Source organism: Phocoena sinus, chromosome 6, assembly GCF_008692025.1.
Source record: "Phocoena sinus isolate mPhoSin1 chromosome 6, mPhoSin1.pri, whole genome shotgun sequence".
In the NCBI taxonomy this organism is placed as follows: domain Eukaryota; kingdom Metazoa; phylum Chordata; class Mammalia; order Artiodactyla; family Phocoenidae; genus Phocoena; species Phocoena sinus.
The window spans coordinates 7453376-7480048 of NC_045768.1; the positions used below are offsets into that span (position 1 = coordinate 7453376).

At 54.5% G+C, this 26673-nt stretch overlaps 2 protein-coding genes and 1 pseudogene across 20 annotated transcripts in view; all 3 read right to left on the reverse strand.

Annotated features, from left to right (window-relative positions):
• ODF2 (outer dense fiber of sperm tails 2) overlaps positions 1-4479 on the reverse strand; it is a 31756-nt gene extending 27277 nt beyond the window's left edge. For 3 of the 18 annotated variants that reach the window (XM_032634384.1, XM_032634380.1, XM_032634379.1), the window contains exons 1-3: positions 3275-3397; positions 1997-2136; positions 531-621 (exon numbers count right to left, since the gene is read on the reverse strand). In XM_032634384.1, coding sequence (XP_032490275.1) covers positions 531-621; positions 1997-2028 — 123 coding nt within the window. In that variant the 5' untranslated portion in view covers positions 2029-2136; positions 3275-3397. Of the gene's footprint in view, positions 1-530; positions 622-1996; positions 2232-3274 lie in introns of all 18 variants that reach the window. The other 15 variants (XM_032634375.1, XM_032634385.1, XM_032634378.1 and 12 more) reach the window with 13 other exon arrangements.
• A 5611-nt stretch (positions 4480-10090) lies between these two features.
• On the reverse strand, positions 10091-11974 carry LOC116755241 (annotated as a pseudogene).
• A 1166-nt stretch (positions 11975-13140) lies between these two features.
• CERCAM (cerebral endothelial cell adhesion molecule) lies at positions 13141-23811 on the reverse strand. Of its 2 annotated transcripts, XM_032634391.1 has the most exons (13): positions 23140-23810; positions 21593-21703; positions 21302-21419; positions 20609-20743; positions 20250-20454; positions 17963-18082; positions 17628-17704; positions 17428-17534; positions 16432-16564; positions 14932-15059; positions 14610-14813; positions 13967-14219; positions 13141-13656 (listed from the first exon to the last, which is right to left on the reverse strand). In XM_032634391.1, exons 1-12 carry the CDS (start codon positions 23541-23543, stop codon positions 13967-13969), a joined length of 1995 nt encoding a protein of 664 aa, XP_032490282.1. In that variant the 5' UTR covers positions 23544-23810; the 3' UTR covers positions 13141-13656. The 2 variants fall into 2 exon arrangements, with proteins under 2 accessions (XP_032490282.1, XP_032490283.1); XM_032634392.1 differs by lacking the exon at positions 20250-20454 and having other exon boundaries at positions 20609-20711; positions 23140-23811.
• Between the last annotated feature and the right edge of the window lie 2862 nt (positions 23812-26673).

The window sequence follows — 26673 nt, forward strand, 5'->3', positions numbered from 1 at the left end:
ACAGATGGAAAGGTGAGTCCTCCTACACCGGAATCTGAATGGGGCATGCGGATTAGCACGGGACATGCACAGAACAGTTACGGTGCAAAATACTTCAAGCAGCAGGTAGATAAAGGACGGTGAAGACAGAAAGCTGGAGGAAATGCCGAGATGAGAAGGTTGTATGGATTCTAAAGGCCACTTAAGCAGGGCTGAACACATACCCCTCGCCGACCTCGCCTACCACCAGCTCCTGTCAATCCCCATTATTTTTTTTTTTTTTTTTTTTTTTTTTTACTTTTTTCTTTTTTCCTTCTTGTCTTTTTTTTTGGAAATTCTGTTTTCAGATTTTTGAAGTTTGTCTGGAAGGATTAGGTTAACACAACCTCCTCACACCCGGCAGCCCTGCCACAGGCAAAACCAAATCCAATCAATCAGCAGGCTATGCACGAAGGCACTTAACAGAGCACCTGGCCACCGGGCTGCCAGCAGAAGCGTTTCTTCTGGCGGGGCCACAGACCACGGGGCTGCTCCGCGCGCATGCCACCTACCGTCACAGTCACACTGGGTGAGCCACAAGGTGTCCTCAAGACCTTTTTCTGCTTGAGACTCGTTACTCTGTTCTTCTCACACGATGGAAACCTGTACCCAGGCACAAGAAGCAGATTATAAGCAGAAAACTAGAGCTCTTCTATTTCTTAGATCTCCCGAAGTTATATACTACATATGGTGTCTAACGAGTCCACGGCTAGGAGAACCAGTGTGGAATCATTTGGCTCCCTGTACACAAGCACCAAGCTCTCATGGTGTGCCTGGCAGGGGGATGGAAGCAGGGGGTGATGGGCATTCGCAGGGCTGGCCTTTTAACCTGCCATCGCATCACACGTATTGTGACCTTTTACTGAAAAGCCCAGCTGTCATCCTGTCTGTCAGGAGACAAAAAAAGCAGGCAGCATGTGGGCAACAGCCAACATGCTAGTCTGGCCAAGGGCGAAAGTGCCCAGGACACTGGCTGGAGCAATGCTCAGTGAATGACTGCCACGAAAAGACAGAGGCATAAGCTCAGGAACAAAGTCTCTGTGACTCAGTTTCATAAAATTAATAGTTAAATATTCAAATAAGAGGATGAAAAATGACCATTTCCCAAAATATTCCATTTGCTACCCTTTAAGCACCTAAGAGGCAGGGTTATTTTTGCTTTTATGGATTTTTTTTTTAACATCACGTGTAATTCATCTTATACATAAACAGCCCCATCACCAAATTTGCAAATAAAGCAAAAGTTTAATCTCCAAAATCTGGCAGCAGTCAATCCAAGAATTCCAGGATGGGAAGGGACCTGGAAAGTACATTTGATCCATCCCACTGCCTGACGACAGCCCCCAAAATATGACCTTGCCCTCGCCCTCCATTATTTTGGAAAAAATAATGCAACATAAAAATTCTTTAGCACTTTAGCATACATTTTGCTGTATGTATATCACACCTTGATATAAAAGAAAAAAAATTTTTGAGTCCTACTAATCATTTAGCCAAGGAATACCAAATCTGTGCAGGTGGGTTTTTTTTTTCCCTCCTCACTTAGAACATTTCTGTTTACTTGAAGCCAATAGATTTGGGAAAGCTCTCACCCTCGGCGGGTTTTCCATCAAACTACCTGGATTCCACCAACATCTGACTAACTGCCGCGTCCACCTCTTACGTTGTTGTTATTTATTTACACCTAACCTTCTTTCAAAAAGGATCTGAACCTAGTACTCCAATGACAACGATGGTGATCCTATTTGCTACCAGGAACTGGGGCACCTGAGGAGGGAGGGCCAGAGGGAGGCAGAACTGGGATTACATGCGTGCATTTTCCTCTTTCCTCTTAAAAATTATTTTTAAATGTTTTGGTCCAGGCTTTCAGTACACAGAACAGAGAGCTGAAAAGAGGATCCTCCAGTGAGCCTGGCCTGGGAGCCCCTGCCCACTTTTCCCTGCCCTATGGCGGAGGCGCCCCCCACAATGGCAGTACCTGGGGGAGCCGCCTGAGGATGACGCAGACATGGTTAGGCATCAAAGCCGCAAAGATGGGCAATTGGGTCAGCAGGCTCTGCTCAAGGGGACCCAGAGGGGCGTGTCAGTGAGAATCTCAGGGGCCGGGCATCAAACGTCCTGAGGGGAGGAGAGTGTAAGCTTTGGGGGTGACAGTTGGATGAAAACTTGGGAGGTGCTCCTCTGCTGTCCAAGTCGCACAGCAACTGACTGTCCTGCCAAAGTGGGGGGAGATAGGAGAGGCTGAGCGACCCGGTGGGCGGGGCGGTGAGAGCTCCCCTCCCCAGGGAGGGCCAGGGGGCGGAACTTCGAAGTAAAGGACCACCACACCCAGGCCCCAAGCGGGAGGGAAGGTGGGTGGCCACCAGGGGGGGAAACCTGAGATGCTGGCTCGCGTGCGAAGCGGGCGGGAGAGAACCGCTAGGCTCCAAGTGGGCCCCAAAGGGCCGGAACCGGCGTAGGCAGCGGGAGGGATATTCGGGGCGGAGCCAGGGCAACTGTCTCCTAGGAGAAGAGCGTTCCCGGCAAAATAGACACCCGAGAAGACCAATAGTATTTGAAGGAGGAAGGAGCGGAGGCTGCAGGGGGAAAGGGGCGCTAAGCAGCGAGTGGGTGCCCCGACGGCAAAGGGAAAATCCTCCAGGGCGAAGCAGCGGCCGCTGAGATTTAGTATCCGAGTTAGAGCGGGTTCGATATCGGGTCGTGAAGGGAGCGCGGCGGGAGAACCGGGAGGCCCGCTGGACAGGTGAACCCACCCAACGGGGTAGGGCGGCCCGGAGGCGGTCCCCGGGGACTGCGCTGCCTACGAGGAGCCGGCAAATAACTGCCGGGCCGAGGCCCTCAGGGAGGGCGAGGCGGACGGGGCGACGCCCACCAGCGGGCAAGAGGGCGCGGGGCCTGTCTCTGTCGGCGGAAAGAAGGGACGACCACCCACCAGCGGGCAGGAGGGGACCAGTTTCTGCCCATAGAGAGAAGGCCGAAGCCCGGAGGGAGCAGAACCCTGCCGGTGGTCAGGTGAGGAAAGGCCCGCCCGTTAGCGGGAGGAGGAGAAGGCCCGCGCCGGTGGGCGGGGCGGGGGGGCGAGATTCTGACGGGAACTGGACGAGCGCGCCGGAGGGTGCCGGCGGGGGCGGCCCGGGGGGGGGCAGCGGGACCCGGCGAGCTCGGCGGGGGCCACCCCGCCCGTGGGGACCAGGCCCGGCGGCGGCCGCGGGACGCCCCGGAGCGCCCTGGCTCCCGCCTGCCGGCGGCCTCTCACCAGGAGCGACACGGCTGCGCCCAGAAACGCCTCCTTGTGAAGTCGTTGAAGTCGGAGACCAGGGTCTTGCTATGGAGACGCCGCGGCGGATTCAACCCAGCTCTGGCAGCGACTCCTCCCCGCTCTCTCCTCCTTTTCCGACAACCGGTCCGCAGGTCGCCCATTGGCCAGTTCAAACCCCCCCGGGAGCCTCTCGGGTGTCGCCATTTAGGCCCAGCCCCTGGCGTCACAGAGATGCCCCGCCCCACCAGAAGCTCCACCCCCTTCCGGGCCACGCGTAGCGTCGCCAGGGAGACGCGCGACGCCACTGACGGGCCTGGCCCGGGCTTGCCTCGCCGGTCAAGACGAGCTTTACCCCCTCCGCCATCTTTACCCTGCCTTCAGCCCTCATCGGTTCCCCTAACTCAGAGGAGCGCCCAACTTCTAGGCTACTCCCTCTGATTCATATTAGGCCACTGGGCTCAGGGGTCAGGAAACATGTTACTGTCCGGAGCTGCGCGCTGCTTCTGGAAATACAGCCCTGTCTCTCCTCCCCTGTTGGTGCAGAGATGGAGCCCGCTTCTGCACACCACCCAGACTCTCTCCCCCTCCCACATCGCCTGTCTTTGTCCAGGGGGGAGGAAGGGTCCGCGTTCCCCTTGCTCCTCACTGCCCTCCTGCACACTGTATGCTGCTGTGTGTACACACCTACTCCGTTGAAGTTCTCGCTGAGTCTCCATCTTCTCAACTATGCTTCACTGTCAGCCAATCATGGGGGGCTGTCACGTGACTCACGCAGCCGCCCTGGATTCTGGGAGACTTTAATGTCCTCAGGGCCATCCTGGCCTCAGTTCCTTGACATCCTCACCTCCATGACCTTCTCTCCACCTCAGCCATGTACTCCCAGGGTCACACAACTGGTCCACCTGAAATCTTAAGTTCCAGCTCCCCCCTCTCCAAACAGAACTCATTCTTTTGCCTTCCCGCCTACTGTCTAATGCTTATGGCGTTCATTCCTCAGTGTTAGGGAGCCCTCCACTCCCTTGCCCCGTTCATTTTCTCCCTGTTGAAGAAATGATGGATCCCCAATCCTTATTGTAATCCAACCACTTGAGTCTCTGCAAAGATCAAATGCACAAATCATTTCCTCCACCCTCAGCTGAGCCCTCACCACTGCCCAGCAGTGGTTTAATTTATCCCTGGACCCCCTCCGCCTCCCCACGTTGGCTTTTTATTTATCTATCTATCTATTTATTTATGTATTTTTGGCTGAGTTGGGTCTTTGTTGCTGTGTGCGGGCTTTCTCTGCGGTGAGTGGGGGCTGCTCTTCGTTGTGGTGCGTGGGCTTCTCATTGCAGTGGCTTCTCTTGTTGCGGAGCACGGGCTCGAGGCGCAAAGGCTTCAGTAGTTGTGGCTCGTGGGTTGTAGAGCGCAGGCTCAGTAGTTGTGGCGCACGGGCTTAGTTGCTCTGCGGCATGTGGGATCTTCCCGGACCAGGGCTCGAACCCGTGTCCGCTTCATTGCCAGAAGGATTCTTAACCACTGCGCCACCAGGGAAGCCCGCCACGTTGGCTTTTCCGAATCTTTGCCTCTTCCCCATCCCATATGACAACTCTCCTTTTTCATAGAGAAACATAAATTCATCCAGTGGAATTCTCTCCACCTTCTCCCACCTTCCCCCACCTTATCCCACCTTCCCCCACCTTATCCACCCCCCCCACCCCCCCCACCCCGCCTTCAGAAGAAGTGATGTCATTTTTGCTGCCCAAGATAACCTTCTTGTTTCCAGGCGGGCCTAGGTCAAACATCTCTGTAAAACATCTCTTGCCAGCCCCAACGCAGAGTTGTTGATCATTTCTCAGTGCTCCCACATTCAATGAACCAACATTTATTAAGTCCCTACTGTGTGCTAAGCCCAGGGTGAGGGACACCAAACCAACACATCCCACTCGGTCTTCAAGGAGTACACAGCCAACCCCTCTGACGTGACCAGATGAAATGATTAAAGCTTTCCCCTCCCCACCCACTGAAGGATTTTGCCTCTGTGGTTTTGTCCCCTACCCACCATCTGAGGAGGGTTTTTCTCTGCCAGTGCAGTTCTTCGGGGCTTTTGTGATGGAGAATCTGAGAATGGACAGGACTGAGAGGTCACCACCCTCAACACACACACACATACACACACATGCATACACTGGAAGCGAGTGACAGGAAGGAGGAGGGGGAAAATCTTAGAGACAGGCAACAGGGAGGAAGGGGTGCTGAAGACAGGGGCACAGGGACACCTGTAGTGGGTGAAGGACATGCGATGGGAAAGAGAACAGGATTTTTTCTTTAAATATTAATTAATTATTTATTTATTTGTCTGCGCCGAGTCTTAGTTGCGGCTTGCAGGATCTTCTGTGCAGCATGCAGGATCTTCTAGTTGTGAGATCTAGTTCCCTGACCAGGGATCGAACCCGGGCCCCCTGCATTGGGAGCTCAGAGTCTTAACCACTGGACCACCAGGGAAGTCCCAGAGAAGAGGGATTTTTAAAGCATAGCTGTGGTCTGTTATCTGCCCCTTTTGTGGTGTTTGAGAAATGCAGGTAAAGAACTTGAGTTATTCTGATATCACTTTGTTTTTTGTGGGGTTTTTTTGTTTTGTTTTTTGTTTTGGCTGCATCAAGCGGCTTGCAGGAAGGACGTGCGATTGGAAAGAGAACAGGAATTTTAAAAAATATATTATTTATTTGGCTGCGCCGAGCCTTAGTTGCGGCTTGCGGGATCTTCTTTGCAGCATGCAGGATCTTTTAGTTGTGAGATCTAGTTCCCTGACCAGGGATCAAACCCGTGCCCCCTGCAGTGGAAGCATGGAGTCCTAACCACTGTGCCGCCAGGGAATTCCCTGATATCACTTTGGATTGCTGGACCGTGTTTTCTGAATTCAAGCCACTCCAAGCCTGGCCAGCACTGGCCACTTTTTTTTTTAAGAGCACTACCTAGCACTGATGAGGACATTGGGAAATAAGCAGTCTCACACATTGCTGGTAGGTTTAAAAATTGATGTAACCGGACTTCCCTGGTGGCGCAGTGGTTCAGAATCCGCCTGCCAATGCAGGGGACACGGGTTCGAGCCCTGGTCCGGTAAGATCCCACATGCCGCGGAGCAACTAAGCCCGTGCACCACAACTGCTGAGCCTACACTCTAGAGCCTGCGGGCCACAACTAGTGAGGCTGCGTGCTGCAACTACTGAAGCCTACGCGTCTAGAGCCCGTGCTCCGTAACAAGAGAAGCCACCACAGTAAGAAGTCCGCGCACCACAATGAAGACCCAATGCAGCCAAAAAAAAAAAAATAAAATAGATAATAATACAGATCAATTGTTGAATGTGGAAAGGTTTCCAAAACATATAGCTGAGAAAAGTAAAAGGCAAGGTGCAAAGCTGTAAGTCGACCATGATGATGTAGATATATATTCACAGAGAAAAAAACTACAAATTTAGGGTGGAGGATACATGGGTGTTTCTTGTATTACACTTATATATCCTCTTTTTAAAACTGTGAACAGGGACTTCCCCGGTGGTCCAGTGGTTAAGACTCTGCGCTTCCACTGCACAGGGTATGGGTTCGATCCCTGGTTGGGTAACTAAGATCCCTCATATCGTGAGAGGCGGCCAAAAATTGAAAAATAAATAAATGAAATAAAAAATAAAACTGTGAACAAAAGAGGGTATGTAATGTGTATTAGTTTCCTAGGGCTGCCTTGACAAAGTACCACAAACTGGGTGAATGAAACAACAGAAACTAAACAGAACTAAACAGTTCTGGAGGCCAGGAGTCTGAGGTCAAGGTGTTGGCAGGGTCATGCTCCCTCTGAAGGTGCTTGGGAAGGATCTGGTCCAGGCCTTGGTCCTAGCTTTTGGTAGTTCCTTGGTAGCGGAACTCCAGTTTACCAATGGCCTTCTCCACATGTGTGTGTCTGCATCCAAATTTCCCCTTTTTATAAGGATAACAGCTGTAGTGGATATTAGGGACCCATACTTCTCCAGTATGACCTCATCCTAACTAATTACAACTATAACAAATCTATTTCCAAATAAAGTTGCATTCTGAGGTACTGGTGTTAGGACTTCAACATATTAACTTTTGGGGGACACAATTCAACCGAAACATAATGCATATGTTCCATTTAAAGATGTGTAATAAAATCGGGACTTCCCTGGCGGTCCAGTGGTTAGGACTCTGTGCTTCTACTGCATGGGGCATGGGTTCCATCCCTGGTCAGGGAAGTAGGATTCCTGCATGCTGCACGGTGCGGCCAAAAATAATCATAATATTAATAACAATAAAATAAACACTAATGGAGCACCACCCAGCCACCCAGCTTAAGTAATAAAAGATTTTTTTTAATTTTTTAAATTTTTTTTAAAATTTTTAACCGGAAGACACTATCTCAGAATGTTAACACTAACGATTTTAGTTTCCTCTTTCTGTTTCTCTAAATTTCAACAATGAACCTGGGCTTTTCTTGTTCGTTGGAAATAAACACAGGTGAAGGAGGAGTTGTTAGCTCCAGCGCTGGACCCCAGCCCTGCGTGCAGCTCCTGGCAGGGGGATGGCCGGAGTCCTTAGGCTCTGAAGCAGCCTCTCCATTTGCCCTAGGGCCTGATTACCGGTTGTTTCCATCTTAGAGCACTTCCTCCAGGGCCCTGATGCAATGGCCACAGCATAACCCTGGGGAGAAGGAATCCGTGCTCCAAACAGGGTCTAGCTTTTTCTTTCAGGTGACTTGAGAGATTTCAAGTCCTGGGTGGAGTAGGGAGAGAAAATTCTCCCAGGCCCTATCAAGGATTGGCTCCTCTTGGACCTTTAACCAGCCCCTCACTGACCCTGGGCCTCTGAGATTGGATGGATGCTGGACTCAGTGGAGAAGAGAGTCCAGGTTCTACGGTGGCCCAAAGCAGCGGTTCTCAAAGTGGGGTCCCTGTACCAGCAACATCAGCATCACCAGGGAACTTGTTAGAAATACACATTGTTTAGGCTCCACCCCAGACTTACTGAATCAGAAACTGGGGGGCGGGGGGAGCAGCAATCTGTGTTTTAACAAGTTCTCCAGGTGATTCGGATGCACTGTAAAGTTTGGACTCTAAAGTTTGAGAACCACTTCCCGGACCATCTGGGAGTGACCTTGGAGGGCAAATCTGGTCATGCCCCTTCATTTTAATGAAGGAAACACATTTTACAGAGAGGAGAAGGACCTGGCTCAAGGGGTACAGATAATTAAGTGGCAGAGGTGAAATTGGAAATTCGATTACCTGTTTACAGAGACACCCTCCTTCTCCCTGCCCCACTTTTTCCTCTGACTCAGGCAGACCACCCAAGTCCATCCTGATTCACGGTCATCGTCTAGAGGGTCCCTGTGATACCAGTGACCCTCAGTGCAGCACTCCCTCTGTGCCAGGCACCGCGCTCACCTGCATTAGCTCAATGGATCCTCACAACATCCGGTGAGGTCGGCTTGAGTGTAATCCCATTTTACAGAGCAGAAAACTGAGTCTCGAGAGAGGTCAGGACACTTGCCCATGGTCATAGAGCTAGAAGGGGCTGAGACAACTCAAGACAGTTTTCTCTGCCCGCAGGGCCTACGCTGTGACTAGTAGGTTTGCAGGGAGGGCTCTTCTCCAGTATCCCTTCATTTTTTTTTTTTTTTTTTGGCCGCCTTGCTGTTTAAGGGATCTTAGTTCCCCCACCAGGGATTGAACAAGGGCCCTCAGCAATGAAAGTGCGGAGTCCTAACCACTGGACCGCCAGGGATTCTCCAGCATTTACAATTCGGCTAAGAAACTGGAAGGAAAGAAAGAGCTCTCCAAGCAGGCGAAACAGTTGGCAAACAGCCAATGCCCAAAAGCTGCCATTTACTCATAGCAAAGCCCCTTGTCTCTTGGTTTGCACACTGTTGTGGCAGTAGCGGGGTGGGGGGAAGAGCAGATTAGAAGTGGTCCAGCAGGAGTGAGAAGGAGACCTGGTTCTTGCCCCGACCCATCCCCACTCTCACTTTCTCACAGTTCCCCGTGCCTTCCCCAAGCAGTGGGTATGCCTTGGAGAAAGACTTCCCAGCCTTTTTTCAGAGCAGGGCACCCACAGAAAACCAAAATATTTACACAGCATCTAAGTAGTCTGGTGGGTATTGTGGGACGTTTGGAAGTCTTGATGAAAATTTCATACTTCATTCTTCATAATATATATTAGGATTAGAAACTGTGGTATAAAATATTAGGGAAGACGTTAAAGCTCAGTTTTGTATAAAACTTCCAAATAAAACATACTGGATAAAAGAAGACAGACACAAAAGGCCAGGTACTACATGATTCCATCCAGGTGACAGTTTGGAAAAGGCAAACAGATCAGTGGTTTCCAGGGACTGGGGTGGGAAAAGGGAATCGACTGCAGAGAGGCAGAGGAGAACTTTTTGGGGGGATGTATATATTCCATATCTTCACTGTAGTACTGGTGGCATGACTTTACATCTGTCAAAAATCATCAAAGTACAGAGAAAGACAAATACTGTATGATATCACTTATATATGGGATCTAAAAAAAAAAAAAAAAAACAATCTGGTGAATAAAACAGAAAAGAATGAAGAGTGGCCCCCGCTCGCCGCAACTAGAGAAAGCCCTCACACAGAAACGAAGACACAACACAGCAAAAATAAATAAGTAAATTAATAAACTCCTACCCCCAACATAAAAAAATAAAATAAAATAAATGTCCATAATTAAAAAAAAAAAAGAAACACACTCCTAGATACAGAGAACAAACTAGGGGTTACCAGTGGGGACAGGGAAGGGGGAGGTGCAGTAGAGGGTTAGGGGGAAAACAGGGTTATTATGGAATTATATGAAATCATGTGTGTGAAACTTTTGAAAATTGTAAAGCACTATAGAATTTAAAGAATCATTCATTCCAAAAAAAAATCAAAGTAAATTTTACCATATGTAGATTCAGCTACAGTTCCCAAACCTGTCAGCTTCTCAGGATCACCTGCGATAGTTTTGTTCAAAAACAGGCCTCACCCACAACCTACTGAATCAGAACCCTGGGCAGGAGAATTAGGAGGGGGCAGGAATCTGCATTTCAACCAGCTCCCCAGGTAACAGGTGGTGGAGTGTGTGGTTTGGGGCCAGGACTTCTGGGTCAGGACAGGGGATGCCAAGCTTCTTTCTCCAGCCCAGACCCGACCCCTGAATCCCAGGCTCGTGTATCTAACTCATTGACACCTGCACCTGAATCTCAAATGTAGCACATCTGAAAATGATCTCCTGACCCGCCCCAAGCCAGTCCCCTGCCCCACACTCTGTAGTTTTCTCCATTTCTGTTGATGGCAGTTCCATTCTTCTAGTAATTTGGGTCCAAAACTTTGACATTATCCTCAATCTGTCTAGGTCTCTCTCTCTGTTGTTGTTTAGCTTTTATTTCATAATCATAAACTTAACTCTGCAATTCAGCTAGACTTGGAGCGGGGAATGGAAAATGTGAAACCCAAAGCACTGCAGCAAAAGCACAAAGATTATAGGATGTCACAAGCAGATGAGGGTGAGGGATGCTCTACTGAGCTACGGAAGGAATGGGCTGTTTAAGATAAGGCACGAGTCAGATTTACTAGATTTGTCCACAGACAGCAATGGTGAGCTTCTTGCTGGTCTTGCCATTGCTGGATCCAGAGTGGTCCACGGCTGCCACCCCGTTCATGACCTTTTCTACCTTGCCAAAGACCACACACCTGCCGTCCGGCCACTCAGTCTTGACAGTGCAGATGAGAACCTGGGAACCACTTGTGTTGGGTCCAGCATTTGCCACGGACAAGGTGCCAGGACCTGTGTGTTTCAGGGTGAAATTCTCATCATCAAATTTCTCATTGTAGCTGGATGCCACCAGTGCCATGATGGCACCACCCTGGCACATAAATCCCAGAATACTTCTGTGAAAGGAGGACCCTCATAACCAAATCCTTTCTCCCCAGTGCTCAGAGCACGCAAGTTTTCTGCTGTCTTTGGAACTTTGTCTGCAAACAGCCTGAAGGAGATGCAGCCCAAGGGCTCGCTGACAATGTGGAAGAACACAGAGGGGTTGACCATTGCTAGGCAGCGCAGGGAGCAGCTCCCAGCGGTGGCGTATCAGTGTCTCCTCCTGAAATTCTGCTGCTGCCTCTCACCGACCCCACTGTTAACACCCTGGTCTGGGGCACCATCATGTCTCACCTGGATTATTACAATGGGTTCCTAACCCATCTACCTACTGCTACCCTGGATCCAACTACAGTTCATTACAGCAGCCAGGGTAATCATGTTAAAATAAAAATTAAATTGTGTCATTTGTCTGCCTCAAACCCTCCAGGGGCTCCCTGTCTCAGAGTAAAAGCCAAAATGACCTCCAAGGCCCTCCGTGCTCTGGCCCTGACCTTGGCTCCCTCACCTCCAGAACTTGGCTCCTCCTTGCTTGTTCTGCTCCAGCCACAGTGGCATCTTCCCTGTCTTTTGAACCTGCCAGTCCTGTTCCTGCCTCAGGACCTTTGCATATGCTGCCCCCTTGGCCTAGAATGGTCTTCTTTCCCATATCCCCAGAGCTTGTCCCCTCACTTCCTTCAAGTCTTTGTTCATGTGTTAACTTCTCAGCTCATACTTGATATTTCCTCCCTCGTTTTGTTCTGTAGGACTTAACAACCTCCAATATTTGCTTCTCTGTTTTTGTCTGTCTCCCTCACTAGAATATCAGCTCTATGAGGTCAGGGATTTTTGAGGGACAGTTTTATTCACCGCTGTATCCCTAGTATCTAAACATGGCCCATAGAGGGTGCTCAATAAATGTTCATTTTAATGAATGAAAGGGACACCTGGAGCCTGGAAGGGAGAAGTGACTTACTCAAGGTCATAGCCATCCAGAATCAATGGCTTTTGGTCTTGGAATGAACAAAGCACCAATTCCACAGCTCTGGCCCAAAGTCCTTCTCAGAGCCATGCCAAGCTCTGGAACCAAAGCCAGGCCAGCAGGACCTCATCCCTGGTACGGAAGGAGGGAAAGCCCAGCCCCAGGGGGTGCCTGACTGACTCTGCCAGGACCCAGGGGCTTACAAGACCAAGTCAAGAGGCTGCATGGGGGAGGGGCTCCTCTGAAGGAGGAAACCTGGAGATGGCAGGTCCTGCGCTGGTGGAGCCACAGCAGCTACGGGCAAGACAAGGAGTCGCCTCCCCATCCCCTCCGGCTGCCTGAGCGCAGGCAGTGGAGACAGTTGCTGGGCCTTCCAGGGGTGGGGAGAGAGGAAGGCCGGCAGTTCCCAAGCAGGAGAGCATTAGAAGGTGAAGCTGCTGCAAGTAACCCAGAGCACAGGGGGCAGATTCCAAATGCCCCAGGCTCCCTTCCCATTGCTGGCCCCAAACCAGCAGAGGGCGCCCTGGCCCACAAGGTCCAGGTTCTGCCACCTTGCGCCCTCTGGCTGCCACACTAGTTAGGGCAGGAGGGGAGCCCTGGATCTCCCCAGCCACTTCCAGGGGAGGGGTTCCAACTGCACAAGTGAAGATCCAAAGGCAAGGAGGCCTCAGCAGCCCTCGGTCTGGCCTGGGCCCACCCTGGCCAGCAAGGTGAGGCCAGTGATGACCACGACAGCCGCAGTGGGTAAGCACTCACTGTGGGCTGGGCTCCAGGCCTGGCTACTTTATACCCACCTGGCCCGTGAGATACTTCTCCTCCCACCTCCACTATACCAATGAGCAGACTGAGGACGTGATGCCAGGTCGATCGCCTGACTCCTTCTCTAGGCTGCCCTCCCCCTCTGTCTCTCCACCTGCTCATTCACAGATCAGGAACACCTCCCTCCCAGCCCTCAGGACACGCAAAGAGGCTCAACCATGAGTTAAAAAGTATAAAGTGCAATACCAGCCAGCTTTTATTGAGGGCCTACTGTGTGCTGGGTCCTCCTCCCACCTCCCTGCACTTCCCACTGGCCAGGGAAGAGGGTGGCAGGTGAGACCCATGTGTCAAGCTGGATAGGGAACTGAGGTGGAGGTAGAAGGTGGCAGAGGGGCCCCAGCAGCTGGGTCCTCAGCTGGGGGCAGGGCTCCTGTGTCCGCCCAGCTTGAAACTGAAGGCTGGGGGCCCTCCCTTCTTCCCTCCACCCCAGGCCCGGAATCAGGCTGGCAAAGTAAGAGGGCCTGCGAGCCCTGCCCTTGTGCTACGTGACCTTTGGGGAAGGTGACCCGTCTCTGAGTGGTTTCTCCCAATGGAAGACGAGTCCAGAGGGCAGAGTGGCCATGCCCAAGGTGGAAGCCAGGTCTCTACTGGGTCTATGGTTCCTGGTGGCGGCTCTTGCTCTGCTCCCTGGACAGCTATGGCCTATTCCCTGGTACTTCTCTGGAGTCACCACCCTGACCTGGTGGGACAAGAGAGGTAAGAGGAGAGAAGTAGAAAGAACTAGAGTTGGACAATGAGAGACAGAGACAGAAACAGATACAGAGATAGTGAGAGACACAAAGAGATAGAGATGGGCAGAGAGAAAGAGAGCGAGAGAGAGGGAGTTAGAGGTGGACAGAGAAATGCAGACACAGTCAAAGATACAAACAGAGACAGAGAGACAGAAAGCCCGAGACAGAGAGAGGGAGAGAGAGAAGACAGCTGAGAAGAGGAAAGGGAGACCCAAACACAGAGTCAGTCGTTGAAGGCGAGAGAAAACCAAGGCCCACCTAGAGCTCATCCTGGGGGTGGGGATGGAGGCTGTGCCCACTGCTGCCGGCCAGGTCCTGGCGGGGGTCCCGCAGGGTCTTATAAGAGCCACTCCAGCTGACGAGGCGGCCGCTGTCATCGTCCCAGGGCGAGGACGTCTCTGTGTCGCTGAGCCACTCAGCGTCCCCCGCGTAGTGGGTGGGAGCAGCGAGCAGGGGCCGGGCTGAGAAGGCCCGCAGGTCCCGCGGCCAGAAGTGTGCCTTGTACTGCTCACTAAGAGGTGGGAGGCTGGCTCAGGGGGGCTGGGGTAGGCCCCTCCACCCAGACCCATGTCAGCCCAGAGCCAGGCACCTCACCCCCAGAGCACCTGACCGCCCTCCCCATCTAATCCTGAGGCAGGATTTCTCTTATCCCCATTTTCCAGATGGGGAAACTGAGGCACAGAACAGGAAAATCGCTTGACTGAAAACCACAGGGCATCACAGAATTCACACATAGATTGGTCTGACTCCAAGGCTAAGCTGGGCTATTCCTTGGTGACCAGAAAAGTGACTCAGCCCTGCCAGCCTCAGTCTCTCCACCTGCCCAGTGAGGGGACTTACTACTTGCTGAGGTGGGCTCTCGAGACAGGCTGACCCTGCCCTACCCCCATCTGAGGCTCACTTGGGGTGCTGGTCAAACATGATGGGCAGGAACTCATCCACGGGCAGCATTCGGCGCAGGGGCTGGGAGGCCAGCAGCTTGCGGGCGCCAGCCAGGCTCAGGACGTACGCCAGTGTCCAGTATGAGTAGCCAGCTACCACCAGGTGCGGCAGCCCCTCCACGGCTGCCTCCTCCTCAGGGTTCACCTGCTTCCGGCCGAGGTAGCTGCAGGTGACACCAGGGGTCCCAGGAGTCACTGTAGATGTCCCAGGACCCCTCAGGAGGAAGCAGACCCCTGGAGGCCCACCCCTCTCCCTGGCCCCTGGGGGCACAGGCTGCCTACATCAGGTCCCAAGGAAGTTTCTCCGCCTCCACCTCCTTCATCAGCCACTCCAGCCGCATCTTGAAATTGCTTTCAAAACGCACGTCGTCCTCAAACACCACGACCTGGGCCAGGCCCCGGGCAACCACCTGTGGTACACGGTGGGGGAGGCTCTTTAGACCCCTCCCACCTGACTGACTCTGACAGACACTCCTAGCCTCAGTTACAGGCCAAATGCTCAGCCCTGGCTGCGTCACTCAGCTGCTAAAGGCTGGGCGGGGTGGGGGGGGGGGCTCCCTTCTTCCCTCCACCCCTGGCCCTGAATCAGGCCGGCAAAGTAAGGGGGCCTGTGAGCCCTGCCCTTGCGCTATGTGACCTTTGGGGAAGGGGACCCGTCTCTGAGTGGTTTCTCCCGATGGAAGATGGGTCCAGAGGGTAGTCTTGCTCTCCAAGCAGATCACAATGGCAATCAGAACCCTTGCTGCAGTCACTGAGCACTGGGGCCACAGTGCTCATCTCCAGGGACCCTCAGGAGGCACGATGTCCCCGTACTGCGGCAAGGAGATAGAGACACAGGGAGATGAACCCACTCGTCCAAGGACACACAGCCAGGAAGTGGCAGAACTGGGATCTGAACCACATCTGCTGGACTCCAGGGCCTGGCTCCTCACTTCCGCCTCTTGGGCTTTCCTCGAGGAAGCTAGGCTGGGGGGTGGGGGGCTGGGGGGGTGGAGGAAGGCCCTAGCCCCACACATCCCTGAGAATAAATACTTTTTGTAACTGTTGGAAATGTGAAAAGAGCATGAGATCAGCTCAGTAAGTGGTGAAATGTACATCATCCTTCAATCTGTTCAGAGGTAGCAGAAAAGCAGAAATATAAGCTCACACGCCCATATTTCTGCTACAGTAGAAAATAAAAACAAGGAGTGAGTCTGTGCTCCACCTCCTGGAGGGGGCGCCCCTTGGAGGGCCAGGCCCGGGTCCTCTCCTGCCGTGTCCAGGCAGTGACCTCTCCCAGGCACTCACACCCCAGCCCTGGGCTGAGGCTGCTTGGCCAAGCCCTAGGCCTTTCTTCTTCGCACACAGAACACACCCAACTCCTTCAGCCCCAGGGCCTGTGCACGCACTGCCTTCCTCTGCTGAGAAGCCTCCTCTCCCTGCCCCTCAATGGCGAGGCCCACCCTGACCCCACAGGAGGCCAGGAGGCCGGGCCAGTCCGCACTCTTGAACAGCCTGTATATCCCCGCTCCGTGGCAAGCTTAGTTCTTTCTTGATTTCTGCTCCTTGCTCTGGTCCCTTTGCCCCAGGAAGGACCGGCTGCATTCTTCTTGTTCACCTCTGTGTTCTCAGAGCAGAAGTTCTCCTAGCACACAGCAGGTGCTCAGTGGAGACCGCAGGGTGAATAAGGTATAGGGCTGGGCCCTTAGGAGGCTGAAAGCTGCTGGCCGGGTCATTGTTAGTGTGCTCGGTCACCCCCGGTCACACGAGTGCTGGTACAGAGCAGTGGATGGGGGTCCTCACCTCCTCCCAGATGGAGTAGTGGCTGAGGAAGCAGCCCACCTCGCCCTTGGTCAGTGTGCGGCCCGAGTAGGGGTCCTGGTAGCCGGGAAGCAGGTCCACGCCGAGGCTCCTCATGACACTGCTGTTGAGTGTCCTGAGGCAGATGGTATAAGGGGGTCAGGGGTGCCCGCCAGGGACCTGTCCAGGGGGAACTGGCCTGTGCAAGTTGGGGACAGTCACACTGGAGTCTGGTTGGAAGGAGGCTTCAGTCTTGTTACTGCTTCGTGTGGCCTGAAGCCATCAGTGACTGGACCTGGAAAGCCACTGCCACCTCGGGCGGGGGGGGATCCTAAGGGGAGGGGGCAGCAGTCTGAGGGGGACACACCCCAGGATGAATGCGGGGAACGCGGCAGATACTTCTTAGGCAGCGGCCCAAGCGAAGGATGGACATCCTGCAGTCCACAGGGCCGGGGCGTATGCAGCAAACAGCAGTGGGCATGTGGGGCCGTGTGACCCCTGGTTGCTGGGGGAACACGACTGGCCTGCTCCCACCCCCGCCCCGCCCATCAGGGACCTAAGTTCAGGATGGAAAAGAATAACCCTGATAACCGTAATGAAGACATTATTAACCTTTGGGATACTTACTACATTTCAGGCCCTGGCTAAACCTTCACTGAACCCTTACAAGTCCCTAAGAGGAAGGCAGTTACTCGCCGTTTACACAGTAGGGCTGAGAGATGGAGGTCACGCAGCTGGTGACCACGCCCAGAAGCTCCAGACCCTGGGCCTTAACCACTGTACTCTCCTCCCTCAGGTGGGCTGAGGGAGGGCACCCTGTCCTGTTCTGTCTGCCCTGGGACTCCCCGAGACAGAATTACTCAGGCCCTGTTTGAATACCTCCTAGAACGGCAAACTCATTCAGCTCACTGTCTGCTTTTCCCACCCCCATGGAGCTGTGATGGACCACCCGGTCCCCACCGGCTGCCCAGGGTCCTGTCCCCACCCAGGAAGCCTCACCGGCCGTCCACGGCATCCACCAAACGCCCAGAGATCTCCATCTCCCAGAGCGAACTCAGCATGCGCTCTCGGCGGTTGGGCCGGCGGGCCAGGCTGATGACAAACACCTGGAAGAGGAGGGGAGGCAGGGGAGTGGGTGCAGGGGGAGGGGAGAGCCCACCCACCTCCTGGCCCCAATCCTGCAGGCCCGGAAGACTTACCTCATCAAACCCCATCTTGCTGGGCCTCTTTGGGGGCCGGGACACATGAGCTGAGGCCCACATGGGGGGCCCATCCACTGCAGAGGAAAGCACCCCCCCATCATGAGTCCCTACTGGCTCTAGTCAGCGGCAGCCCTGGAGTCCTAGCCCCCCTCGTTCCTGCCCCCTGGCAGAATACCCAGCAGGAGATCACAGAATCCACCTGCCTCCATTGTACGGATGGGCAGACTGAGGCCCAGCGGGAAAAGGGACTTGCCCAGAGTCAGGGAATGAGTTGGGGAGAGGCTTCAACCCCAGCGGTGGGGAGGGGGGACACACCGGCTCACAGCCCTCACCCAGCGCTTCCAAGATCAGGTGGATGAAGTTGACTCTCTCATCCTCCAGCCCCTGGTGGGATTTCACAGGCACGTTCATGTACCCATAACGGTGCTCGTTGCACACGTGGGCCGAGACCCCTGCGGAGAGAGGCCGAGTGAGCACTGGAGTGCAGGGTGGGGCTCTCAGAACCCAGATGGGAGGTCCTAGGCCCAGTCCTGCCAGTGACCCACCACGTGAGTCCTGTCTGGAACCCGGCGTCCCCACCTGGGCTTGGAGGGAGAAACGGCTTGGCTCAAACAATATCTAAGGGATCTTCCTGCCGAAATGGTTTATTCACGCGATAGACGCATCTAGAGCACCAGCTGGCTGCTGGTGGTGAGAAAGACAGACAGTCCTTGCCCTCGGGGGATCAAGGTGAGGAAGGAGCAGGCAAACTCACACCTGGCTACAGCCACCTGATGCCACCGGGCGTTGCTCCACCCCCTAAATCTTTCCCACCTCTGCCCAACCCCCCTCGCCAATCCAGCACCATCACCTCTTGCCCGGATCCCTACACTTAACCCCACCCCCTCGCCTGCCCCCACCATGCTGTCCTCCACCTGGCAACCAGAGTGGCCTTTTTTATTCCTTCAATGTTTATCATCTTTATTATAATTATATATTTAGCCTTTGTCTTCTATAGACTGTGAGTCCTCCAGGGCAGGCACATGGTATCTACTAAAAAGTTAACCCCAGGCCCAGCATTGAGCACAGAGCCTGGCCCAGTGCAGGTGGTGGAAGCACGAATGATGGAGACAGAACCCCTGTTCACGAAATTCCTACAAACCGCTGACCAATAAAGAGCAGCTGATACTCAAAGTAGAGGTAAGAATGAAAATATAAGGAAATAGGGGATTCCCTGGTGGCCTAGTGATTAGGATTCTGAGCCTGGGTTCAATCTCTGGTTGAGGAACTGAGATCCCACAAGCCGCCCGGTGTGGCCAAAAAAAAAGGAAATACCTTTGCTTCTTCTCATTTTTTTGTCCATGTATTGTTTCACCTTCACTCTCTCTGCGCTTGATCTTTTTTCTTCCTGCATCTCTGCACTGCAGATGTTGCTAGTACCTCATGCACACACACAAAAAAGATGACACTCTCTTCTCCCTGGACACTTCTCACACACTGCTTGCCCAAGTGCAACGCTTCTTGACTAAATCATCACTTCTAATTCACCTTGACCGCGAGCAGAGTTCTCCACCCACTAGACAGCCTTCATGTCCTTGCCCCCCGTGAGTGCACACCATGAAATACATTCTCTGTAGCCTTCTCAAGATCTTTATTCCAACAGCAGTATCTCTGTCTCACTCTCAACTTCGACTCTTCCTCAGAACTGGGTTTATCCCATCCAAACCCAAACACTTTTTTTTCTGGCTGCGCTACACAGCTTGCGGGATCTTCCTTCCCTGACCAGGGATCAAACCTGAGTCCTCAGCAGAGAAAGCACAGAGTCCTAACCACCGGACCGCCAGGGAATTCTCCAAACCCAAACACTTTCTAGTAACCTCCATCTTAAAAATAACCACCGACAACAGAATGATATTTTCTAGTGTTCAGATCCAATCACGTGATCCTCTGATGGCTGCCCGACATCCACAGGCTAAAGACCAGATGCTTGCCCATCAGGTCCACACAAGCTGGCCCCTGTCTACCTTTCCTGCCTCAGCCTGCACCATGCCCCCTTTGCTTACTGTGCTCCAGCTGCCTGCCTTCTTGTATCCCCTGCCACCACAGGACCTTTGCACCTGCTGGTCCCATTGCTTAAAATGCTCTGTCCTGCTCTGTCTACCTTGTTAATGTCTGCCCATATTTTAGATCTCAGCCCCAAAGTTTACATCCTCCAGGAAGCCTTCCCTGACAGGTTAACTCTAGTCTAAGCTCCCAAAACACCTATAATCAAAAAGCTCTTCTTCCGGTCACTGTGATTGGACATTGATTTGTGTGATCCTTTGACTGACTGGACTGGAGGATCCAGGAGGTCAGAGACTGCCTGATTTTACTCACCACTGTCTCCCCAGTGCCTGGCACCTGGTAGGTGTCCCATAAATATTTGCCTAATGAAGGAATACGTGAAAGGGCCATGGTGGGGACGGCCAGAAGGACATCTAACCTACCGGGGCAGTGGGCCCAAGAAAGCCTACGACCTGGAGGACACACAGGAATTAAAAAGATGAATTGCAGAGTGGGGAAGAGCACGCCAAGCAGAGGGAATAGCATGTGCAAAGGCCTAGAGGCCTGGGAGAAAGGCTCAAGGAGAGCTGTCCTCACCAGCAGCCTGACAGGCGTAGGCGAAGATGATGATGTCGTCGAAGGGCCAGGTATAGTTGGGGTGAGGGGGGTAGAAGCCAAGCTGTTCTGTCCCCTCCGCCCGCAGGGATACCAGGAAGGTGGAGTGGACCATGGGGACACGGAAGCAGCCCCGGCGCTGGCGGTTCTTGGTAGGGAAGTAGTCGGCTGTGCGGCGGTAGTAGCCCTGGGGAAGGGGTGGCTCCGGGCTGTGAGAGGGCGCCCCTCCGTCCCCAGCACACTGCTCCCCTGCCAGGGCCCACAGACCCTAAGGCCTTCAGTCTCTCCACGTCCCTCCTCTCAGACCTCAAGCCTCCTGAGGCCCCCGAACCCGGCCTTACCTGGGGGGTGATCCCACACCAGAAATTGGAGTAGTAGGTCTGAGAGTCCAGCATCGGGGCCACCACAGGCAGCCGCTGCTTGATCAGAAGCCGCAGTGTCTGGCTGTTGGTCAGAATGTTGTCCGTGTCTGCAAACTGTGCGGAGGGGGATGTCACAGGCCCCAGCCTTGTCTGGGCTGCAGTCCCCCAAGGATTCACTGAGTGGGATCCCTCCAGATTTCCAGAAACCCAGAAAGTCTCCCAGGATCCAATGGGGTTCCCTCAGAGAGGTCTAACCTATAAACCAGTAGATCCGTTTCTGGACCAAGAATCTAGTCTGGGGCACTGGCTCGGGGATTGGGTCCAGAAATTATACCCGAGTTGCTGATCTAAGAACTTTATCTGAAGTTTTAGGAAGTAAATCCAAAGACCTACTCTGAGCTCTAGTCCAGGGAACTAGGCTCAGTTTATACCCTGGGCTCTAGCCCAGGGATCGAGTCTCAGTATATACCCTGAGCTCTGACTCAGGGATCCAGGTTTAGTACCAAGTCTGAACTCAAGCATAGGGATCCAAGCTCAATATCTGATCTGGGTTCTGACCCACGTTGCTAGCTGAAGGAGCCAGCCTACAGGTGGTTAAGTCACACCAAGGTTTCTGTCAAGGACAGGTGCCACCACCTGTGGGAAGCCCAATTGTAGGCCAGGCTTTCTTACCAGGATATAGTCGGCCCCCCAGTCCCTGGCAAAGGTCAGGGCTTCCTGTTTCAGCTCCATCAGAAACTGGTGCCGTTCTTTGGTCCAGTGCTTAGGGCCCTCTTCGTCTGGGTAGGACCTGAGAGGGTAAAACGATGAGACGTTCCCATGCGGTAGGTGCATGTGGTGTCCCTCTCTGCAGGGCAGTGGACAGAGCCCTGGTCTGGAGGCTGTGGCTCGGGGTTGTCCCTTTCCTTCTCTGGGCTGCAGCTGTTGTCCATCTTCCCCAGAACGTTCCCCTCAGGTCACCACCTGGGCTCCCCCTCAGGCCTCCAGACCACAGCGGCATAGTCATCGCCCACAGCAGCCAGCCACTCCTGCAGCATCTCTGTGGTGTTGTCCACGTTGTGGTCTGTGGCACACCTGAGGACACAGGAGGAAGAAGGGTGAGGAGGCACAGCCACCAAAGGACCAAACCCCGAGGCAGCCTTGACCCCCGGAGCACCAACACTTGCAGGGCTGGCCTCTCCTGGGAGCAGAGGAGGCAGGTGTGCTCCAGAGGAAGGCAGGAAGCCAGGTCCTAATCATAGGTCTGTGATCCACTGTGTGACCTCAGGCAGGTTCTGACCCTCTCTGGGCTTCACTTTCTCCCTGTAACTTTCAGCTGTCCTGGCATGCTCAGGGGCTGAGATGACAGAACTTGAATGCATTTTGAAGGATGAAAAGTACCTCAACTTTGAGAAACATACCTGCCACATTCTCTGGTTACCTTCCTTCCCTGCTGTTTGACCACAGGTCAGCCCCCTCCCCTCTCTGAGTCAGGACTGGACAGAGGAGCTGCTGCTTCCCTCCACCAGATAGTTGTAATAACGACCAAACCACACTCTGAGCGTCCCTGAGAAATGCTGATGGGCCCGAGCTCCGTTGCCACCACGAGTAGCCTCTCTGAAGGGGCTCTCATGACAGAGGGGGGTGCAGGGGGCTTAGCCAAGAGCCCAGGTTTTAGGTGATACTGCCCCTTTAAGTCAATTCCCCAGAAGTGAACATTAACTACGTGTCAAGTCTTCTATGGGTGGGAACTAACTAACTCCCAAACTGGTAATTGTGGGCAGCCTCCCCAGGCCACTGGCTCCAACCCCAGCCCAACTTTGGTGTGTTGGGGAGGGAGGGTAGTTTGGTCATTTCTCTCAGTTTATCCCCAACCTCAGCTTGGGACTCCTCCCCGCTCTGGTTTCTACAGACTGTGGCCTCTGATTCCAGTGCCCTGCGGGGACGCCTAGGGGGAGAGACTGCAGGAAGGGGGCTTTGCCCTTGGCCGCAGGACCCAGCCCCTCTCCTGAGAGAGGCTGAAACCAGCCCAGGGGAAGGGGGAACGGGTGTGAATCCCCCATAGGGCAGCATGGAGCCCAGGGCTGACAGCACCCTAACGGGCTCCCCAGGAACCCGGAGGCCTGCTGGTCTGTGCCACATCGGGCCCCAGGGGACGCCAGCTACTCCTGTCTGCTCCGCTCCAAATCAGGCCAACCACAGGTCCCACGGGTTCAGTTTCAGCTCTGAGGGCTAGGGCAAGAGGGACTGGGCCCAACTTACACCCAGAGGAGGTCCCAAGAGGAGGAATAGGGGCCAGAATTAGGGAATGGTGTCCCTCTGTCAACCTAAGGCCTCAGAGGTCAGTCTGCAGGGCCAGGGGGATAAGGGGTCCTGTCCAGGGACACGGGTTGCGGAGGGCCTATCTGCGAGGGAGGGGCCTGTCTGGGTGGTGTCTGGGCAGCGAGCAGATGGGGCCATCTGGAGCCCGGACTGTCCGTGGGGTTGGGGGATAGATGCCCGGTGGATGCCGATGCCCGGGTCTCTCTCACCAGAGGGCCAGCCTGGCCCGGGGGTAGTCCAGTCGCTCCAGAGCGCCCAGGTAGTGGGGCAGAGAGTGCTCGGCATTGCGGGCCAGGATGGCAAGGACCACGGCGGGCAGCGGCGGCTCTGCGACGCCCGCAGCCTCGAGCCGCGGCCCCAGCAGGAGCAGCAGCTGGAGCAGCGGGGCGGCGGGGGTAGCGAGCATGGCGGGCGCTCTGGCGGCTGCGGCGGCCCCCGGGGCTCCCAGCCCAGCCGAGGGTAGTGGGCGGTGCGGTGCGTCCCGGCCGGGGCGGGGCCTGGGGCCGAGGCGGGCCCGGAAGGGGTTGTGGGGGGCGCACCTCCCAAAGAGTGGACTCCCACTCCCAACCCCTATTCTTGGATTCTCAAGTGTCCTCTCCTCGACCAGGGGCATCGCAAGGCCAGGGCCCGGACACCCGCCCCGGACGCGATCCAGGAGCAGCTCCCTCCCTGCTGGAGGGTCGTGGAGGACGGCATCCGAGCCGCCCGGGCATCTCAGAATGCTCGACTACGAATCCCTGGGCGTGCAATCGCCAGAATCCGGCTCCACTGAGCGCCCCTGAATCCGGATTCCCTGGCCATCCATCTGACCCTCTGACCTGAGCCGCAGACCCCGTGGGACGGGACCCACTGGGCCGCGGCCTTTCCGGGTTCCCCCGCTCCAGCCCGCTCCACCACCCCCGGGCGCCCTCTGGCGAGCCCAGACGGAACTTCTCAGACCAGCCAGCCGACGCGTGGGCGGACAGAAAGACCGGCTTGAGGGGCGGGGAGGGAGTCCCCCTGACCTGCAGACGTCATCCCGCCGCGGTCCGAGCCTGGCGTCCCCAGCGCGTCATCGTCCTCGCCTCCGTCGCCAGCACCGGCCCTTTAGGAGAGCAAGGCCTACTCTTAGATTGAGTGTAGAACATGGGGCACCACTCAGCCTCTCATGGTGACCCAGCCCCCTCCAAAGCAGGGTGACTCCTGTGTCTGGTCAGAGTCGGGGTCCTAAGGCCCCTGCTGAGATGGAAGAGGGTCCCCAGACTCTCTTAGGGCAGGGGAGGGGAGGGGTCTGGAGGCACCAGTATGGGTTCTAGCTCCTCTCTACCACCAACCTCAGGCAGGCCGCTTTCCCGGAGCCTCAGGGCCTCCTGGGTAGAAGGGCTGCTAACAGCACCCACCTAGGAGGGTTTGCAAGGATTCCTTGAGAGCGTGAATGCACTTAATTCTATGCATGGGGCCTGGCAGGCGGGAAGAGTTCCTGGGGCTGGAAGACAGAACTGGAGAAGCCAGCCTCTCCTTCCATTCAGCCCCTCACCCATGGGAACCTACTCTCCTATGGCACCTTTGGGTCTCCCTTCAGGTTCTTCCCAGGGTCAGGGAGGGGGGCTAAGCCTGTGCACACTATCTCCACTGCAAGAAAAGGGGTGGGGGCCCAGCAAGTAACAGCCTGGTGATAGGGCAGCATGTGGAGGCATCAGACCCCAGAGTCCTGGTCTCCAGCCCAGCTCCAAAGCCTCCAACAGCTTCCGGGTGGGGCTGCTTCACAGCCAGTGCCCTGCAATGGAAGGCCTGAGGCCCCCTGAAGCATCCTGGGGAAATAATGAGTCCCTTCCCTTGCACGGCTGCCTCTGCTGGAAGGCACTCCCGGCCCCAGAAAGGGGATCCCCCTTTTTTTTTTTTTTGTCATGCTGAGCAACATGCAGGATCTTCGTTCCCTGACCAGGGATTGAACCTGTGCCCCCTGAAGTGGAAGCGTGGAGGCTCAACCACTGGACCGCCAGGGAAGTCCTGGGGATACCAAAGCAATATCCCCCACCTCACCCATCCCAGGATCATCCCAGAGCCTCTGCCCATGCTATTAGTCATGGGGCTTCCAGATTCTTCTCTCACCTCAGTCGTCGTCCTCCTCCCAATGCACTGACCCCTCCCATCTTCACCTCTCTCCCTCCCCAGTCCACCCAGTGGTCTAGCCTGTCACTGACTCCCTTGCCCCAGGGTTCTCCCATCATTCCTGCCTGAAAAAACCCTACAGCCATCTTGCTTTGGGGCACGTAAGGACTGCCACACACTCCTGATCTCCACTCTCCACTGGACTCTCACTGAGCCCAACAATCCAGCTTCCCTGCGCTGCTGCCCCCGCTCCTCTGCGGCATTTCACACGCCCGGGTCTTCTGAAGCTCTCACTCCACTCCCTCTCCCCCAGTGAAAATCTTCCTGCCTTCTTTGGAAAAAGAGAAGCCATCACCTGAGAACTCTTATTTCCAGCCTCCAAACCTTCCACGCCCTGCGACCAAGCTGGCCTCTGCTCTCACGGCCTATTACCATGGAAGAGGCACCTCTTCCTCATAACAGAACCATCCTTGGACTCCAAAAGCCATTCTCTTGCCCTTCCTGGATCACCAACATCCGTCTCTTCGTCTCTTCGATCCTTCCTTCAACATTCCAAAGGACTTAAACCTCCCCCAACTTAAAATGTGAATACAGGGACTTCCCTGGTGGTCCAGTGGTTAAGACTCCATGCTCCTAATGCAGGGGGCCCTGGTTTGATCTCTGGTCAGGGAACTAAATCCCACATGCCACAACTAAAATCCCTCATGCCGCAACAAAAGATCCTGCATGCTGCAACGAAGATCCCACATGCCGCAGCTAAGACCTGGTGCAGCCAAATAAATATTTTTTTTAAATATATGAATACAGTAAGCTGCCTGCCTGTGCTTTGCTCCCGGTCTCACTTCCTCATCTTCATTCGCTGATTGACACACACCAAGGCTGCTCCAGCCAAACTGCTCCCGTCAAGACCGGCATCCTCCTGGCCCCTCATCCAAGAGGGCTCCCTCCAGCAGCTGACCTCATGGACCACTCCCTCTTTCTGCAAAACTGACATGTGTCTCTGCTTCTCACCTGGACCCACATGCCATCTGTCTAAAACAGAACCCCAGTCTTTCCCCCAAACCTGCTCCCACTCCGGTGGCCTCCCTCAAGCTGATGACAAGTGCCTCTCTCTCAGCCCACTCCTCATCCTGGCTAGACCACCTCAATGTCTCCTGCACGTGGCCACTTGTGCGGCTCAGCACCACTCACCTGGGCTACAGCACCTGCCAGTACTCACCCCCGCGCCCGAGGCTTTCTCCCTGGAAACTGTTCTTCACACAGTGGTGCTTTCTCAACTGCATGGTGTTACACCCTTTGGGGGCTGCCATTGCCCTCAGCATAGAGCTCAAACCCCTCAAGGGACAAGGAGGCCCTTCGTGGCCTGTCTGCTGCTTCTCCAACTCCTCTGACCTCCCCTCCCCTATCTCCTGCTCCAGCCAAATTGGACTATGTACAGTTTCCAGAACACTTCGTGCTTGAAGACCTTCCCACATCCTTTTTTTTTTTTTTAATTCCTCTGCTTGAACTGGGCCAACTTCTACAGGCCCTCTGGAAAGCCTTCCCTGATGTCATGTCAGGGGGACCTACTCCTACAGGGAATCCTATATAATCCCATTCATTCAGCAAATATTTATTGAGCACATGCTATGTGCAGGAAGAATTCTAGGTAC

Bases quoted from the DNA above. Each gene is read 5' to 3' on its own strand.
- CERCAM (XM_032634391.1), bottom strand. From the start codon at position 23,543: ATGCCCCTGGTCGAGGAGAGGACACTTGAGAATCCAAGAATAGGGGTT. The intron at 15,060-16,431 runs GTGAGGACCCCC...CGTGTACCACAG, and splicing joins ACTACTCCATCTGGGAGGAG to GTGGTTGCCCGGGGCCTGGC. The intron at 14,814-14,931 runs GTAGGCAGCCTG...TGTCACCTGCAG, and splicing joins AAACTTCCTTGGGACCTGAT to CTACCTCGGCCGGAAGCAGG.